Source organism: Oryx dammah, unplaced genomic scaffold, assembly GCF_014754425.2.
Source record: "Oryx dammah isolate SB20612 unplaced genomic scaffold, SCBI_Odam_1.1 HiC_scaffold_16, whole genome shotgun sequence".
NCBI classification, from domain to species: Eukaryota; Metazoa; Chordata; class Mammalia; order Artiodactyla; family Bovidae; genus Oryx; species Oryx dammah.
The window spans coordinates 35099156-35118109 of NW_024070200.1; the positions used below are offsets into that span (position 1 = coordinate 35099156).

Consider the following 18954-nt stretch of genomic DNA (forward strand, 5'->3'; position numbering starts at 1 on the left):
GGCGTGTGAGAGCTGCTCTCCGGAGTGCTGGCCAGGGCCAGGGCAGTGGCCAGCTCGCTCTGGGTGATGGGCCGGGGCCCAGCAGCTCCACTGTACCCCAGGGAAGCTGGGCGGGAGCTGGGGGTGCTGCTTGAGGGCGTGGACCTGGCACTCTGGACAAGGGAGGTGCCCAGATCAGGGCGGCAGCCCTGAGTGGTTCTCAGAAGAACCCCATCCCTGCTCCAGGAACAGTTCTTGGGGAGACTCCCCAGGCTGCCAGGGTCACAGCAATAGTGTGGCACACCTGGGCCCCCACAGGGCCTCTGACCACCCCCTGCTGGGCGTGCCAGGTCCCGGGGAAGGCGCCTCCCCAGCACCATCTCCCCCAAATGGCAGGCGGCCCGGTCACTTACCGGGTGAAAGTCGTCCTCATCATCAGAGAGCCCTTCAAACAGGAAGCCACCTGGAGGAGGGAGGACAGATTTCAGGAGGAGGAACAGGAAGCACAGGCGCTGCTCCAGCATCTCGGCGCTAGTTACTCCAAATTCATGTTCTCATCTCTCCCCTGGAAAATTACAGGACAGATGCTCTCCCTGACTCAAACCCAGAGTTCCCAAGGAACACCCTCTGCCAGCACTATACATAGCTGCGAGTAGAGCAAAGCCCTGGGCCACTGCCTGTTCCCCAGGGGCCCGCGTCCCGCAGGCCAGGGGCTCACCTGGCATGTCCCGGTAGGCGCTGGAGGGCATGCCCCGGGAAGAGGAGTCGGCCCCCGGCAGTGGGGTGCTGCCTGCCACCGAGTGCAGGACCAGGACAATGGCATTGACCAGGGCAGGGTGAGCAGGCACCAACCTGAGACGGAGCAGGAAGAAACTCAAGGGTGACTAAGAAGGAAAGAGCATCCTTGGGTTTGACAGGAATTCTGGGCACCCCTCCTAACAGTCAAGTCATCCCTGCTTGTCCTTAAATTTCCCAGTCTTCAGCACCTCCCTCCAGGCAGCTTGTCTTCCTGCTGCTCTGCCTCCAGCATCAGCAGGCCTTCACCCTGGGACCCCCACAGATGCTTCACTCTCCTCTCTGGCAATGCATGATGGGACACGCACAGCCCAGAGGCTCAGGGGTAGTCTCCTGTCTTGACTCCAACACTACTTCATCGGGCCGTCTTTGACTGGTCCCTTCTCTCCCGAGGGTTTGGCTGTTTTCTTCACTTGAAGATAAAGGGACATAACCTCTACTTTCCCTTCCAACTCTAAAATTTGGGGGCGTATGCACCTATTTCTTTCCCAGCTTAAAATCCTTCACAGGCTCCCTAATATCTACTGAATGAGATCTAAACTGAGCCCGGCCTGCAAAGCCACCTCCCTCAGGACACTGCTTCACCCCCACCTCTGCCTGCCCCTGCCCTTGGGCTTTGTCCTCACCTCCCCCCACCCCACCCCCTCCTCCAGCCCTGGCTCCTCAACACCTCCTGGCACATTCAGAAGACAGTTTGGGGGATGGGCTCCAAGAGCGGAATCCAGGGCGACCATTAGGCTTCTGGCCCGACCATGAGGAGAGAAAAAGCGCCCTTAGTAAGATGGGTATACTTACGTATCAAGCATGTTGGGGTCAGCAAAGACAGAGAAGAGGTCCTTGTCCTGGAGAACCCCTGAAGGAGAACAGGGCTCACCTCAGAGACAGGAAATCTAGCCAGATCCAGAGGGGAGGCCTTGGAGCAACCAGCCTAACAGGGATATGTGTGGAAAGTGGGCGCAGCAACGTGCCAGCAGCACAGCCCACGTGTTCTCCATGTCGCTCCCTAGGCCCTGCACGGAGGCTACACACTGCACAGCGCCCCAGCCTCTTTCCCTGTATCTCTAGGCTCTTCCCTCGCCCATCATGGTGTGCAGGAAGTCTTCCCTGACTGCCGTGGTTTGGGCTAACTGCTGCCCTCACGTGTCTTCCTCAGTCTCACTTCTGGTGTTAGTTAGGCCACGATTTTCTCTGTGGGGCTGCAGCCCTTGGAGGGTTGGGTATATGGAACACATCTGGATTACTCCCCCTCCTGCCACAAGACCAGTGAATCTTCACATGATGTGTCAAAGCTTCTTTAAGGTAACTGCCTCCTTCTGGCTTCTCCTTCTTCAACAGTTCCTATTTCCTTCAGTTCAGCCTTGCACTTACCAAGAGCAATGGGGTCACTGCTGAGGCCTGGGGTGGCCACAATGATCTGATCCAGAGATTCCTTATTGCTGAGCATCTTAAAGACCTGCAGGAGAAATGGGGAGGGCTGAGCACTCCCACTAGCTCGGTGCACTCAGAAATACCCACACACAGCTGAAGGACTTCCTTCCTCTAAGTGCTTACACACACACCACCACAATGGAATAGCCCCAGGAAAGAGATGAACCTCTTTTTTTCTCTGAGATCATGGCTTACTGGAGGGGAAACAGCATAAAAGCAAGATCACAATAAGCCTTCAATCTATGGTCCTTTCCCCCATTTCTAGTTCTAATGCTTTCACAATAAAAGTTCTTATTATAAGCCCAATAACAAAGGTTTCTCTAGATTCCAAAAGTCCTTTTCAATCTCCAAACAACTATCATTTTGCATTTATACATATTGGGAAGTTTGCAGCTGTCTTCATCTTGCTTATCAACTCTCCTATGGAAAGTCATCAGTGCATTTTCCCAGTGAGGGGATCCTGGGAAGGAGCAGTGGGCAAGCAGTTCAGTCCAAGTCAAAGAATGAGGCCCAGCAGAAACAGCATACGGATCCTTTGACTGTAACTATATTCATTCCATGAGGCCAATCAGGAGAGGCTGTATCATTACCATTAGAGGGAATCAACAATGCCTAGCTGAGAGCCTCTTTGGGTGAAGACAGGGTTCTACTGGGACCCACAGACATGGCGAAACCGCCCCAAGGAACTCTGGGGAGCCATGGCAACCAGCTTCCGGCTCCCTCTCTGCATCACCCCTCTCCAGCAGGCCTGCCTAGAGTCTCACAGGGGGTTCAGCACACACTCACCGCCTCCCTGTAGGAGGAGCTGCTGTGCAGGGCAGTATGCAGCACTCGGAACTCCCTCAGGGCAGCCACTTTGTCCACAGGTTCTGGGGGTGAGACACTCAGTCACCCTATGACCAGGGCCTCACCCCTGCCACAGTCGCAGAGCATCGCTTCAGCCAGAGTCCGGGTGCGGGTTCTCTTCCCTCCTCACCCCACTAAGAATAGGCACCCAATCAAAAAAAGCTATGCCACAGACATGAAAACTGCACTCTCTTTTTAAGCCTCTTCAGTAGATAAACAAATTCAAGTTCTAGCAGAGGAGATTCTTATCTTAGGAAAGAGACTGTTCTGATCAATGTCCCACTGCAGGAATTCTACTTTTCACACTTGGAAAGGAGGAGGGTATAATGAACTCAGTAGACTTTTGTGCAGTGATTTAAAATAAGTGCTGCAAGCCATCTGAACAATATGGAGCCATGTTGACACAATATGTTAAGAGAAAGAAATAGAACATGAAGTTGTATGGGTGTTCTCTAGTAAAACTTTATGAGATGTCAGTGTGCGTGTGGGTCAAGGATGGATGGGAACAAGCCAAGGTGACAGGATGGGGGGGGGGGTAACTGTTTTCTCCTGGGTATTTTCTTTCAGGCCTCTGTAATATTATTTTGATTAAAAACAAACAAACAAATACAAGAAGAACCAAAACAACATTGTACCTCTAGGCTTCTGAACAAACTTTCATCACATGTCCAAAAACAAGCATATCACTAGGACTCAAAGTTCCTTTTCGATCTTTGGACGTTATGACTCATTCATATGGGAAAGTCTGGCAGTTGTCTGAGTTTTACTTGGTCACTTTACTATTTAGGACATCCGCCCACTTCACAGATAATTTAGGACATCAGCCCATTTCATAGAAATTTCAGTAAAAGAAGGGGGAGTAGGCAGGAAGTCCATCCTGCATCATACTTTTTTTTTAAAGTGTGATGACCCTCACCCAGGAAGGCTATTTGTGACTATATGGCCTTACACTGCTCAACTCCAAAGGCACGATTCCCAAAGCAAGGAGAATGGCACCCCTGGAGTTCTGTGTGGCAACCACACCCTTACCTATTGTTCTAATCATGAGGATTGTCTCTTTTGAAAAATATTCCCCTGAAGTAAGCTACCTGGCTTATTCGTTAAACAAATTTGTGCTAAGCATTTACTCCATGCTTTTGCAGTGAATCTTGTTTTGTGCAACACACAGAAAAGTGTAAAAAGTAAGAGTCCCTGTCATCAAGGAACTCTTAAGACAGTAGGAGAAATGAGACAGAATCAAACACACATACACAGTTACCAAATACCACGCTGAGGGCTTCCACAACAGAGACATGAACCACAGTGAGGGCATTAGGCACATGGAGGCAGACAGCACCACTGACAGGGAGGATCACACCCCCCAGGAGAGAACGTTTGAGAGGAGTATTGAAGGTAGAACAGACGGTGACTAGGGGGAAAGGTATTGTAGGCCTAAATGAAAACAAGTGCAAAGGCTTGGGAGAATATACGCATGAGGTGCTTTGAAGGAACACTAAGCTGTTTCTGTGCTAGAGCTCAGGGTACATAACCCTGCTCAAACAGCAGGCCTACGTGAGATCCTAAAGGGATGTGCAACCTTCTGCAGAGAACCACCAAAGGGATCCAGGTGGGAAGGAAGCAACTGACACTTTCTCCTCCTACAGGATCTAATCTGATGGAAGATAAAGAAATGTGCTTCCTTTTGAAAGAACACTCAAGGATAAAATATCTAAAATGCCATCACAAAAGTTTCTTTTCAAATCCAAAAGTTTATTTTCCCCTCTGAATAAAAAGTCCATTTGTTTCAAAAATAAATTTCCAGGGGATAAAAAGGACTCGAAATCTTAAGCCCATAATCAGCTAAGAGTTACAGGTTGTCTCTTTAATGTTTCTGAGCTAATCTCATCCTTTGGAAGTGGGAGGCAGCCAGCCCAGTGGAAAGAATACTCTTGAGCCAGGAAAATATGGATTCACATCCCAGCTTTTGCATTCATTTTTCTAAGCAGATGACCTTGAATGAAAACCTTTCTAACTCTCTTTTTCTTCATGTATAAAATGCTAATACTGTTACCTGACCTGCTGAGCCACTTGATTAAATGAGATATCAAACAGCAACAATCTGGCTGGAAGAAGCAACAAATGCTCCTTTCCGTCTGTCAATCCCCTCCAGCCAAAGACCAGAGGGGCACACCTGCAGCTGTGCAAGGTGTGTTTACTGCTCTTACAGAGGGGACATGCATCACCAGAACCATGGGGCATCTCAACAAGAACATGCTAGAAGGGACTCAGAGGATTTGGGCTTTAGTTAGGGGACTCGGTGGGGGAAGCTTAAGGAAGCAGGGTTTTGTTGTGGATTGGAGGCTGTCAGGAAGTGGGGGTGATTTTATGATTAGGTATCTTAATAATTCTTATCTAGAAGGAAGGAAAACTAGAGCAAGATGAAAGCTGAAATTAATGAAGAAACAGCAGTCACTCCTAATAGGCAGGATAGAGGGTAATTTGGTCATTTCTGTGGTTGGTCAACGTGCAGGTTTATGGCTCTGTTCAGAAATGAGAAGAAATCTTGTTTTTATCTGGATCTGTTACAGCCCCAGAGTGAGTGGCCTTGTAGATGCTGGTGACCTATGAAATTGTTCACGATTCAAGGCCTAGCTGAAGGCCAGGCCAGCCCCTGGATACCAGAGACTGCCTTCGCTTTCTCACTTCCCATCAGGGTACAAAAGAAGATCTTTTTGTCCTTTATGTTTAGAATTGAAAAGAGGGAGAATTTCAAGCTGATAACCAGTCACAGCAATTGTGAACATTATTAAAATATGCCAAACTGACCGTTTTTAACAAAGCTAATCTCCTACACAGCTTAGCTTTATCCTCAGGGAGGCTTTTAAAACACAGATGCGAAATTTAAATTAAGACTTCCATAAAGTAAAAATTAAAAATAAATTAATTAATTAATTAAAAAAAAAAAAAAAAAAGACTTCCAAGCAGCACCTTTTATCAATAAGTCAGAAAGGCATGAGAGGCTTTGTATGTTTCCTCCAAGAGCTACTTTCATACCATTCAAATATTCTCAAACTCCAGGAAAATAAATTAGCAGGAGTGAGGTGACTGAACAAATCACCCGCCTGAGGCAGTTTGTGGGAAGATTTGCGAACATGAGAACACACCATAACATTTAGAGGAAGGGCAAGGAGTTTTCAGCTTCTTTCTAATGAGAACAAAAATAACCAAAAAATATAAGGTTTGCTGAGAAACAAACTGTTGCCCTAAAGGAATTTAAATAGATACATCCTCTCCATCCCACTAAAACAACGGGTAATGAACTTAAAAAGTGCCTTCTGTTAGTGGCTGCTGGCAGCAAGAAAATCAAAATTACACTATTCATCGAAGTGTCTAATCCAATAAATGATAAAGATGTTCTTTATTATCATCTCAGTAAATCTCCCCTATGTTCCACCCAGGCCCTTGCCTCAAGGACACACAGACCCTCCTTCCCTTACAGACATTTCAGAAGCACTGCCTGTCTAAGAGCCAACACTCACCCGGCTTCTGGTCGGGCTCAGGCCAGGACTTGCGCAGAACATGGACTGTGGATCCAGGTTGAATGCCATAAAAGTCAAGGGTCTGATCATCTTTTAGCTTCCGGCCACAGTATATCAGATCTGGGGAGGGGGGAGAGGTAAAAAAAAAAAAAAGAACCATTCATTTATATTTTACTCTTCATAACAATTTAAATGACTTTTGTCCCCTAAGAACCTTATCTTGATTGGACAGATACCTAGAAAATGGTATATGCTTTAAATAGTACTCTTACTTAATAAATACATTTTGCCAGCCTGGATGGGAGTGGGGCCGGGGGAAAATGGACACATGTATATATATGTATGGCTGACTCCCTTCACTGTTCACCTGAAACTACCACAACAATGTTAATGGACTATACCCCAATGCAAAATAAATAAACAAATACATTTTAATAACAATTGTTACAAGCACAAATTGATAAAATACAGAATCTATGCACAGGAAAACTCTAGAGCTTAACATCATGGAGACTGCACCATTTAAATGAATGGGAAAATGTAACAATAAAAAAGAATGAACCCCCTGTTTTTATGACTAACAGCCCTTTTTTTGCCAGCTTATACCATTTTGCCTGTTTATATGCCATTGTATTAATAATATATGGCTTCCCAGGTAGCACTAGTGGTAAAGGACCCACCTGCCAGTGCAGAAGACTTAAGAGACATGAGTTTGATCCCTGGATTAAGAAGATCCTCTGGAGGAAGACATAGAAACCCACGGTCCAGCTGGGTTGGAGAATCCCATGGACAGAGGAGCCTGGTGAGCTACAGTCCATGGGGTTGCAAAGAGTTGGACACAACGGAAGAGACTTAACGTGCATGACTGAAAATATACTTTTTGCCAGTTTATACCATTTTTCTAGTTTATATGCCATTGCATTAATAATATAATTTAATTATATTCACTTTCTGAAAGTAATGCTGGAGTCCAGGGTTTGATCCCTGGTCAGGCAACAAAGATTCTGCACACCACACAGCATAGTCAAAAATAAAAAAGAGAAAGAAATAAACTATATTTAAATTCCTTCTTCCTCCACCTAGCATGCCCTTGCCATCTCTCCTTTTTGGTGGGTCAGACGGTAAACTGTCTTGCTTACAATGCGGGAGACCTGGGTTCGATCCTTGCGTTGGGAAGATCCTCTGGAGAAGGAAATGGCAACCCACTCCAGTACTCTTGCCTGGAAAATCCCATGGACAGAGGAGCATGGTGGGCTACAGTCCACGGGGTTGCAAAGAGTCAGACACCACTGAGGACTTCACTTTCACTTTCCCTCTAACCAACCAACCAACAATCCTTCTAACCATCCCTTAAGACCTACCTCAAATGCCACATACTAAGGGCCTTTCCCTAGCTAGCACCTCCTTCCAACCCAAGTTCTTGCTCTTTCAAAGAATGTCATAGTTAAGGAATGTTGTGATGAAGTATTTCAGTTTATTGTACAGCTAAAATGGCAACCAACAGTTTTATTATATGATTTGTTTCTATTCACCTAACAACAATCACTTCCCAGCTTAACATATGTTTTCATTTAGTCTCTAAGTCAGACTCTTTTGCGACCCCATGGATTGTAGCCCATCAGGCTCCTCCTCCCATGGCATCTCCCAGGCAAGGATACTGGATTGGGTTGCCATTTCGTTCTTCAGGGGATCTTCACAACCCAGGGACTGAACCCACATCTCCTGCATAGGTAGGCAGATTCCTTACCACTGATCCACCAGGGCAGCCCAGTGTTTACATTATGAGACAACAAATCCCAAACCCTTGTGATTTCAGAATGATTCTCCCCCAAAAGAATCAGAGCAGAAGCCCATCCCCAGTCCACAGAGACTCACCAATCAGCTCAGGGTCTGGAACAGACTCCTGGAGTTTGCCAGCAATAAGCTGCTTCAGAAATGAAATACTATATCCCCCCAGGGAGTATTCTCCGAGCTCTGTCTCTGGCAACCGAAGAATAGATTTGGGGGCAAGTGGCTGGTCAGCCAGCTTCACTGCCAGGTGCCAATCTGAGAGAGACATCCTCTCTCTTTCGCGCTCTCTCTTTCTCCCTGTAAAGGAATAAAGCCTTAGTGGTTAAAGCACAGACCTACACCACCCCCACCCCACCAGAGGGTTGAATGAGAATTCTCTGTGACTCTGTTGGAAAAGCTCAAGCTGCAGCATCAGGAGGCCTGAACTAGAATCTGAGGTCCTCTTTCGACTCATTCTATGGCAGCAGGAAACTTCAGCTCTCCAAGCCTCTTTGGCTTTACAGTGGACATAAAAATGCCATCCCACCTAACAGGAGCGTTGTGAGGTTCAAATGAGATCATCCAACCCTCTCCCTTACATTACATACACTCCGTGTTTCTTCATCAACTTTTGCTTTAACCACAACAACAGCTTTACCAGAAGCTCCCTGCCTCCTGCTTCTCCCAGTTAAATATCCATGCTGCCACTCATCATTTTAAAATGCAGATCTGATCAATATACTCCTCTGTTTAGAAATCAAATCACTTCTATGAATAAGTCTAAACACCACAGCCTGGCTTTCAAAAACATTCACATCTGTTCTCTCTACCAGCCTTTCCCTCAAGAGTTCTGGACTGCCCCACCCTTCCCAACACTTAAGTCCACCCCCACCAAGCCTGGATTCAAAACAAAGCTCTCCCCGACTCTGCTCATCTGCTAACTCTGCATATAACTCCTCTTCCCTCTTCCCTCTCTAATCAAACTCCCATCAAGAGCAACTCAAACACAACCTCCTCTACTCTCTTTCACTCTTTCCCCCCTCTGTTGTTGTCACATTCCCTCATGACAAAGGGTTACAAATACCTGTACTATTTACTTCTCAATCGTCTCTGCATCTCATTCTTAGAGCCTCTTGAAAGCAAAGACTAGAATTTTGTCTCTATTGATTCAATGCCCGGTATTTATGGGTACCCAGAAAATGAATCAGAAACCCGGCGGTTGGGAGAAATAAGACAAGACAAGCCCTTGTTAGAATTATTATTGCTTCCAAAGTGGCTTCTTTGGAAGAGGAAAGAAAAGGTTTCGAGGCTGTGCAGCAGATCCTAAGGCACCCTCAAACCTTCCATCTCCAGGTTGATGGCGAGGAAGGAAATGGACCTTTTAATATACTATATATCATTTAATCCTCACAACTCTTCTGAGACAGGCATTTTCATCTACATATTACAGCAGAAGGAACCGAGATCTAGAAAGGTGAAGTCAGCGGCCCAAGGTCACTGATAGTTAATATCGCGACAGGGACACTATCTCTTTGGTGACGACCCCTCCACTCCCACAGAACCAGCTAACTAGTCACCACAGGTCGATCCCGCGCGGCCCGGGACCCAGCGCCCTCACCCGTCCCGCGGAAGGAACCCGGCCGCAGGGCCGCCGATGTAAACACTCACTCAGGTCCTCTCGCCGGAAACCGGAAGCTCCGCGCTGCATTCTGGGAGTTGCAGTTCCTGAGGCGGCTCCCCACCACCCCGCCCCCACCCCCGCCCCTTTATAAACAGCCGGCCGGCAAGGGGGAGCTAGTTGTAAAGCTTCCGGTTTCCGGGGGTGTGGCTCCTCTGCAATTTGAAGGTCCAGGCGCGAGGGTGTCTTCGTGCTTTGGCGTGAGAGCCTTATGTATCAGTCAGTCTTCCAAGGCACAGGTCACGGGAACGAGGTCTGACGTGAGGTTTGCGTGCGCGCGTGCTAAGTCGCTTCGGTCCTGTCCGACTCTTTGCGACCCCACGCACTGCAGCCCGCCAGACCCTTCTGTTCGTGAAATTCTCCAGGCAAGAATACTGGAGTGGGTTGCCACGCCCTTCTCTAGGAGATCTTCCCGACCCAGGGATCGAACCGGCGTCTCTTTTGTCTCCTGCATTGACAGGTGGGTTCCAGGTGTGATGTTTACAGCTCCGCGATTCCTTCAATGTTCTGGTACGCATGCAGAGTCCGCAGGTTACGCCAGGTCCGTACAGCGCTGCAGATGGGAACGCCGGTTTCCGGACTCTCGGTCCTGGGTCTCCCGCTTCGACCCGTCGTCGCTCGGCAAGGACCCTTTCCGGAGCGGCCTCTTCAGATTCGCCCCAGCCTTGTAATCCTACCAGGAAACGGCCTGTCTTTGATTGAAGTCAGCTTCCTTTGTGCTCCTCGCTTCTGGCTTTTCGTGGCGAACATGCCTGTGAAGGCATACTAGGAACCCAACGATGACTTCCTCTAAAAGTTGGTACGTTGAGAGAAGTTTCCAAGGGTTCCTGGTACACCCCAACGTGCATTAGTGGGGTTTATATCAGTCATTCATAGAATTAGTTCGGGAAGGGGAATTTCACTGAACTCTCAGAGAAACTGCATACAGTCGTCCATGGTATCCGCAGGGGATTGCTTTCAGGAGCCCTTCGTGGATATGAAAATATGCGAATACTTAAATCCCGTGCGTAAAACTGGTATTGTACAGTCGAGTGTAATTTAGATGCATAGTTAGAATAGATTTTTTTGCCCAGAGGTTAGAATTAGATAAACTATTCTGTTCGAATTCTCCTGGAGGAACTCCTTCAAGGACTAAGGAAAGCAAAAAAAAAAAAAAAAAAAACAGGTAAATATATAAGAAAATAATGAGGTCGATCCTAGCAACTAAAGACTGATTTGACGTGCACAAACGTAAAAGCAGGACGGCAACATTCCAGTGTACGGACTGAAACTAAAGCAACAACTGAGCAGGATAGCTTGACTATGGAGAGCAGATAAACTGCAGGTTCTGGGAGGGCCTAGCACTGGAGCTAATTACTACTCTATTCTTCAGTAAACTGAAAAAGCAATGGGAATATCAGACCACCTTACCTGCCTCCTGAGAAATCTGTATGCAGGTCAAGAGGAAACAGTTAGAACTGGACATGGAAGAACAGACTGGTTCCAAATTAGGAAAAGAGTAAGTCAAGGCTGTATGTTGTCACCCTGCTTATTTAACGTATATGCAGAGTACATCATGTGAAATGCTGGGCTGGATGAAGCACAAGCTGGAATCAAGATTGCTGGGAGAAATATCAATAACCTCAGATATGCAGATGACACCACCCTGATGGCAGAAAGTGAAGAGGAACTAAAGAGCCTCTTGATGAAAGTGAAAGAGGAGAGTGAGAAAACTGAAAGTGAAAGAGGAGAGTGCTTAAAACTCAGCACTCAGAATTCTTAAAGTGATGGGAATACCAAACCTCCTTCTTCAAAAAACTAAGATCATGGCATCCGGTACTATTACTTCATGGCAAATACATGGGGAAATAATAGAAACAGTGGCAGACTTTATTCTCTTGGGCTTCAGAATCACTGCAGATGGTGAGTGCAGCCATGAAATTAAAAGATGCTTGCTTCTTGGAAGAAAAGCTATGACAAACAGCATGTTAAAAAGCAGAGACAAAAGGTCCATCTAGTCAAAGCTATGGTTTTTCCAGTAGTCATGTGTGGATGTAAGAGTTGGACCATAAAGAAAGCTGAGCACTGATGAAGTGATGCTTTTGAACTGCGATGTTGGAGAAGACTCTTGAGAGTCCCTTGGACTGCACAGAGATCAAACCAGTTAATCCTAAAGGAAATCAGTCCTGAATATTCATTGGAAGGACTGATACTGAAGCTCCAATACTTTGGCCACCTGATGCGAAGAACTGACTCATTTGAAAAGACCCTGATGCTGGGAATGATTGAGGGCAGGAGGAGAAGGGGACAACAGAGGATGAGGTGGTTGGATGACATCACCGACTCGATGGACTTGAGTTTGAGCAAGCTCTGGAAGTTGGTGATGAACAGGGTAGCTTGGCATGCTGCAGTCCATGGGGTCACAAGGAGTTGGACTCAACTGAATGACTGAACTGAACTCTTTTAATATAGGAGATTTTCACGAATATCACCCCATTTTCCTAAAGCCTGGGTTCCTCATTGTTGCTGTTGTTCAGTTGCTGAGTTTTATCTGACTCTTTCCCACCCCATGGACTGCAGCACACCAGGCTCCTCTGTCCTCCACTGTCTCTCAGAGTTTGCTCAAATTCATGTCCCTTGAGTCAGTGATGCTATCTAACCATCTCATCCTCTGCCACCCCCTACTTTGGCCTTCAATCTTTTTCAGCATCAGGGCCTTTTCCAGTGAGTCAGCTCTTATCAGGTAGCCAAAGTATTGGAGCTTCAGCATGAGTCCTTCTAATGAATATTCAGGGTTGATATCCTTTAGGATTGACTGGTTTGATCTTGCTGTCCAGGGGACGCTCAAGAGTCATCTCCAACACCACAATTTGAAAGCATCAATTCTTTAGTATTCAGCCTTCTTTATGGTCCACTGTTCACATCTGTATGTGACTACTGGGAAAACCATAGGTTTGACTATACGGACTTTTGTCAGCAAAGTGAGGTTTGTCATAGCTTTCCTTCCAAGAAGCAAGCCTCTTTTAATTTCATGGTTGCAGTCATCATGTGCAGTAATTTTGGAGCCCAAGAAAATGAAATCTGTTGCTGCTTCCACTTTTTTCCCCTTCTATTTGCCATGAAGTGATAGGATCAGGGAAGCCTGGGGTCACAAAGAGTTGGACATGACTGAACTGAACTGATGGGTCAGATGCCATGATCTTAGTTTTTTGAATGTTATGTTTCAAGCCAGCTTTTTCACTGTCCTCTTTCATCCTCATCGAGAGGCTCTTTAGTTCCTCTTCACTTTCTGCCATTATAGTGGTATCATCTGCATATCTGAGATTATTGATATTTCTCTTGGCAATCTTGATTCCAGCTTGTGATTCATCCAGTCCAGCATTTCACATGGTGTACTCTGCATATTAGTTAAATAAGCAGGGTGACAATATACTACCACGTACATACTCCTTTCCCAATTTTGAACCAGTCAGAAGACAGGTAAGATGGTCTGGTATTCCTATCTCTTTAAGAATTTTCCAGTTTGTTGTGATCCACACAATAAAAGGCTTTAGTGGACCTGATGAAGCAGAAGTAGGTGTTTTTCTGGAACTCCATTGCTTTCTCCATGATCCAACAAATGTTGGCAATTTGATCTCTGGTTCCTCTGCCAGCTTGTACCTCTGGAAGTTCTCGGTTCACGTGCTATTGAATCCCAGCTTGAAGGATTTGGAGCATAACCTTGCTAGCATGTGAAATGAAGACCCCGTCATCATCTTGTTTTCCTCACAGTGGATCTAAGTATACTAGGTGCTCATGAGGTTTTTGTTTTGATGATTTCATTATCCGCTCCATAAGAGAATGAGCAATGACTATCTTACCCTCCACTTTATCTTCAGCAGTTGACCAGGACCTGGCACTTAGTAGAGAAGCAATAAACAGATATTGAGTAAATAAGTCATCTACCAAATGTGGTTGTCTTGCTATGGCTTGTTGCTCCGAGGAAAGGAGGTAAGCCTCTCTGAGTTTTGTAATGATAGGTTATTAAATGAGTAAATGAATGAAGATGTAACCCAGGACCAAACAGGTTCTTTGGGAACCAGTTTACCAAGTAGGTGCTGTGGTCAGAAGCAGGTCCAGATTCCAGATAGAATTAGAGGTCTGGACAGAAGACAAAGAAGGATGACCATACTTGGTAAAAAAGAAAGTGTCCAGGCCCAGTCCTTCAGTCAGTCTGTCCATATTTGGAGACAATACCCTCATTAGCTTTCCCTGAGAAAGTAGTGAAAAGTTTTTCATTAATCCTTCAAGAGACTGTTTGCCCAATCATTAGCTATTGGAAAGCAAATTATAAGAGTGTACATTTTTAAAATAACTTTATACAATTAATATGGCAGTTTCTAGGTCTGGCAAGATAGCAAATGAAAATCATCTGCAAGTACTCCTGCTACAAACAAAAATGTATAAAATAATATGCATTTATTAAAAATCACACACAGGGAGCCTAGCACTCTGTGATGCCTAGAGGGATGGGATTGGAGGTGGGAGTAGGAGGGAGGTTCAAAAGGGAGGGAACATATATCTATACTTATGGCTGATTCCCATTGTTAGATGGCAGAAACCAGCACAACATTGTAAAGCAATTATCCTCCAATTAAAAAAAAAAACAAAACACACATTTGTGGGGACTCTTCTGACACCAGAAATGAAGGGGTAACTGGAAAAAGGCAGTGAGCTTTGGAAGCTGATGATCACCTTTACAGAGAGGTAAGTGGTGCTGGAAGCCTTGCTTGGAGATTTTTGTTTTAACAGCAAAACACTGGACTGGGCATCTGAGCAATTAAAACTGATACCACATACCACTACATAAAGTTGAAAATGTTAAAAGAGCTGCATCCTAAGTAAAAGGGCAGAATACAAAAAGAACAAAAAACTCAAAACCATGCATCAGCACTAAGAAGACAAGGAAAGTTCTCTGGCTCGGAAGGCAGGGCAGTGAAAGGGAAGTTGATGTATGAAGGAATAGTCTTCCCTGAGAATTTGAAACCCTAGCACTGTACTTTGTGTAACTTTGTGGCCAAACTTTCCCAGAAATGTCCAAAAGATTGGTCCTGAGATCTGCATTTTAACATACAGTTAAACTGGGGCATTCTATTAAGAAACTAAAGATTCAGTGGCAGGAGGAAGTGTATAGTCAGTGACTTTGTGTGAGTGAAGTTGACTAGCTGAAGTCTGCTTTTTTAATAAGGGGGAAAAGCAGACAACATGTCACTTGAGGTCTACAGTTTTAAATTTTTAATCAAATTCATTCTTTTACAGAAAGCAACAAAAACCAGATCTGTATGAATAAAAAATATAAAAGCTAAGATCATGGCATCTGGTCCCATCACTTGATGGCAAATAGGTGGGGAAACAATCGAAACAGGGACTGACTTTATTTTGGGGGGCTCCAAAATCACTGCAGATGGTGACTGCAGCCATGAATTTAAAAGACACTTACTCCTTGGAAGAAAAGTTATGACCAACCTAGACAGCATATTAAAAAGCAGAGACATTACTTTGTCAACAAAGGTCCGTATAGTCAAAGCTATGTTTTTTCCAGTAGTCGTGTATGGATGTGAGAGTTGGACTATAAAGAAAGCTGAGCGCTGAAGAATTGATGCTTTTGAACTGTGGTGTTGGAGAAGATTCTTGAGAGTCCCTTGGACAGCAAGGAGATCCAACCAGTCCATCCTAAAGGAGATCAGTCCTGAATATTCATTGGAAGGACTGATGCTGAAGCTGAAATTCCAATACTTTGGCTACCTGATATGAAGAACTGACTCACTGGGAAAAGACCCTGATGCTGGGAAAGATTGAAGGCAGAAGGAAAAGGGGGCGACAGAATTAGATGGCATCACCAACTCAATGAACATGAGTTTTGAGTAAACTCCGGGAGTTGGTGATGGACAGGGAGGCCTGGCGTGCTGCTGTCCATGGAGTCACAAAGGGTTGGACAAGACTGAGCAACTGAACTGAACTGAACTGAAGAAACTGAACAATGACAGTTATTATGTTCTAATACCAATACTTCAAATTCCAACTCACACTACATATTCTTTCCTAGTTTTCCCCTCTATAATTTTACCTCCTCAAAAATGGCTCCCATTTTCTACAATATATTTACCTGCATTTGCTCATATTGAAATTTGTTGTACTGAGGCAGGAAGTAGATGGACCACCCACCTCTCCCTGTGGGCCAGGGTAAAGCTACTGGAGATTTATTCCCTTTGGACTGAAACTCCAAGATGAGCATCAGTTCAGTTCAGTCACTCTCTGCAACCCCATGGACTGCAGCATGCCAGGCCTCCCTTTCCATCACTAACTCCTGGAGGACTCAGTCATGTCCATTGAGTCGGTGAAACCATCCAACCATCTCATCCTCTGTCATCCCCTTCTCCCGCCTTCAATCTTTCCCAGTACCAGGGTCTTTTCAAATGAGCATAGCAAGACTATTAAGGGAGGAGGCTGGGCCCTGCCCAGGTCAAATATTTCTCATTCTCAAAGTCAGAAGACCTCCATGACCACACATGCACAGAAAGGCTCCTTGGAGGTCAAAGGGGAGTGATGTCAAGAGATGCTCTATCCACAGGCCTTTGCCGTAGACTCCATCTTGGAGAGATTCGTGGGTACACATGGGAGGAAGCAATGCCTCATAAAAGTAATTCAAACTGCCACACTGACACGAATCAGCCTCCCTCCCTCTCTCTCTCTCTCTCTCTCTCTCTCTCTCTCTCTGAGTCTACCTGTGTGTCTATCTACATGTACTGTACTCTTTTTTTTCCTCCTAATAAATACTTGTTTCACTACTTTCTGTCTTTGTGGCAATTCTTTTCTGCAAAGCTGAAAGGCCAAGGCCCTTGTCACTGACCACTGGTCTAGTGATTAGGATTTGGTGCTCTGACTGCTGCAACCTGTCCTCAATCTCCAACTGGGGACCCAAGCTCCGCTTCAAGCAGTTGCAGGCCAAGGCCACCCAAGATTAGTATCATCATCACAGTGGAGTCTCTTCAGCTTATGCCTGAGTCATTTTAACATTTAACCTAAAAGGTTCTGATCATTGCCTTACCATCTGGCATGGCGAGAGTTTACATTTGCCTCATCTTTACATTTCCTGCACCAAACAACGAGGCATTTCTTCAGAAAGTTCAGATTGTGTTTCGTGGTAAATTGAATTTCAAGACCACAACCTGGCACTAGGGATACTCATTTCTACTGGATTGGTCATTATTTCTAAGCTGCTTTGGTGGAGAGAGCTAGATCTATGTCTATATCTCTATTTATATCTAGAGCTATACTTAAAAGATAGAAATAGAGATAATTTATACTGCTACTTCAAATTCAAGACTACAAGGGTTTATGTAACCTTTTTATATTACATGTTTCTTTTCTTTTCCACACTGAGAATCCTAGTTCTCAAGAACATAAGGCGTATTCCATAATTACTCACTCTATCTCACATTGCATACACAACAGTCTCCAGCATAAGAATATGAATACTACAATCACTGGTACAATTACTGAGAAAAGTTCACGTTTATATTTGCATATGGCCTTTCATGCTATACCTGCTACTTCCCTCCGCACATGAGGTATGCTCCCCTCCCACCCACAGCTGACCTTGGTAGGCCGAAGGACCCTCCCCAGTGGCCCAGCACACAGCTCACTGTTCCTATGGCTGATAAAGAGAGGCACACCTCCAAGGCCACCGAGGGCTGAGTACCACCTCAGGGTACTCAGGTACCAGAGTACTGGTACCTTCCCCAGCTCACCAGCTCTCCCCAATAAGGCAGCTGTCGGGAGCCCTGCCCTGCCCTGCTGAGTGTTGCCAGCACCCCAACAGCAATCACAACCCTTAGCACGGGCCCATGGAGAGGGCAATGGCAACCCACTCCAGTACTCTTGCCTGGAAAATCCCATGGGCAGAGGAGCCTGGTAGGCCACAGTGCATGGGGTCGCTAAAGAGTTGGACACGACTGAAGCGACTTAGCAGCAGCAGCAGTATGGGCCCATGCCACCTCAAAAACTGGGCTTCTGGATACAAGGAGTGGCTTCCCAGGCCCTCCTCCCTGCCATTCTGCAAGAGGCAATGATGAAACATTTGTTCCTTTGCCCTTCAACTCCTCCACTGAAAAGGTTTCCTTCCACTGATCTGACACAAAGTTCCACAGTCATTCCTTCGAGTTTAAGGCTTTGATTGCTAAAAGCCCCTGGAGGTCAGAGTCCTACCTGGAAGGATGGTGGGTGGGCTATCCCTCTAGTTACCAGGTCAGTGACTTTTTCCTTGGCTAGCAAGGGAACGTAGGGTAGAGAGCAGGAGATGACACAGGGTGGCCGAGAGAAGGCGATGGCCGGCTTTGGAAGATCAGGACACTCTCACGGAAGTCCAGGCTGTGGTCCTGGGCTGGATCAGGGCAATGAGCTCCAGAAACCTGAGCCGCTGCCTGGCCCTGCTCTGTTTCCCTAGTTCTGTGTCCTGGGCCAGTGGCACCGTCTCTCTGGCCTTCGGGCCCCTCAGCTTAGCAACTGTTCCCTTCCCTTCTCCTTGACTTGTGGGCTTCCACAGGATGGCGAGCCTGAGGGCTAATTCCTGGGCCCTGCGTGGGCCTTCCTTCTTCTTCCTCTGGCGAGGGTGTGAGGTGGGTCTGGTGATCCAGGGTGGGGCCCGACTATGGGAGGAGGCTCCTGACAGCTGTGGTTGGGCCTCCAGTCTGAGGGTGGCCTGGCTCTTGCCCCTTGCCTGGGCCTCCCTGGCTGCCTGCTGCAGGCACTCCCTGCTGGATACTGCATTCCTGCCATTCTCGGAGCCCGCCCCATGCCTGCTCTCAAAGGGCTTCCTTGAGGTGAGCATTCAAGGCCTGTCGGGTCAGTGGGTCAGCTTGGAAGGCTGTCCTTGTCCAGACCGGACTGTGGGCCCATCCCTTGTTGCTCCCTTCACAGATA

General features: G+C 46.3%; 1 protein-coding gene across 10 annotated transcripts in view; it reads right to left on the reverse strand.

Moving 5' to 3' along the window:
* Positions 1 to 10083, reverse strand: part of UBL7 (ubiquitin like 7) — a 15561-nt gene extending 5478 nt beyond the window's left edge. For 3 of the 10 annotated variants that reach the window (XM_040257239.1, XM_040257244.1, XM_040257238.1), the window contains exons 1-9: positions 10005 to 10083; positions 8442 to 8654; positions 6567 to 6686; positions 2989 to 3071; positions 2143 to 2227; positions 1570 to 1627; positions 698 to 831; positions 393 to 442; positions 1 to 152 (exon numbers count right to left, since the gene is read on the reverse strand). The exon at positions 1 to 152 ends at the window's left edge or, in 1 of these variants, runs on beyond it. In XM_040257239.1, the coding sequence (XP_040113173.1) occupies positions 1 to 152; positions 393 to 442; positions 698 to 831; positions 1570 to 1627; positions 2143 to 2227; positions 2989 to 3071; positions 6567 to 6686; positions 8442 to 8654; positions 10005 to 10044 (935 nt within the window). In that variant the 5' untranslated portion in view covers positions 10045 to 10083. Of the gene's footprint in view, positions 443 to 697; positions 832 to 1569; positions 1628 to 2142; positions 2228 to 2988; positions 3072 to 6566; positions 6687 to 8441; positions 8655 to 9954 lie in introns of all 10 variants that reach the window. The other 7 variants (XR_005723963.1, XM_040257241.1, XM_040257240.1 and 4 more) reach the window with 5 other exon arrangements.
* Between the last annotated feature and the right edge of the window lie 8871 nt (positions 10084 to 18954).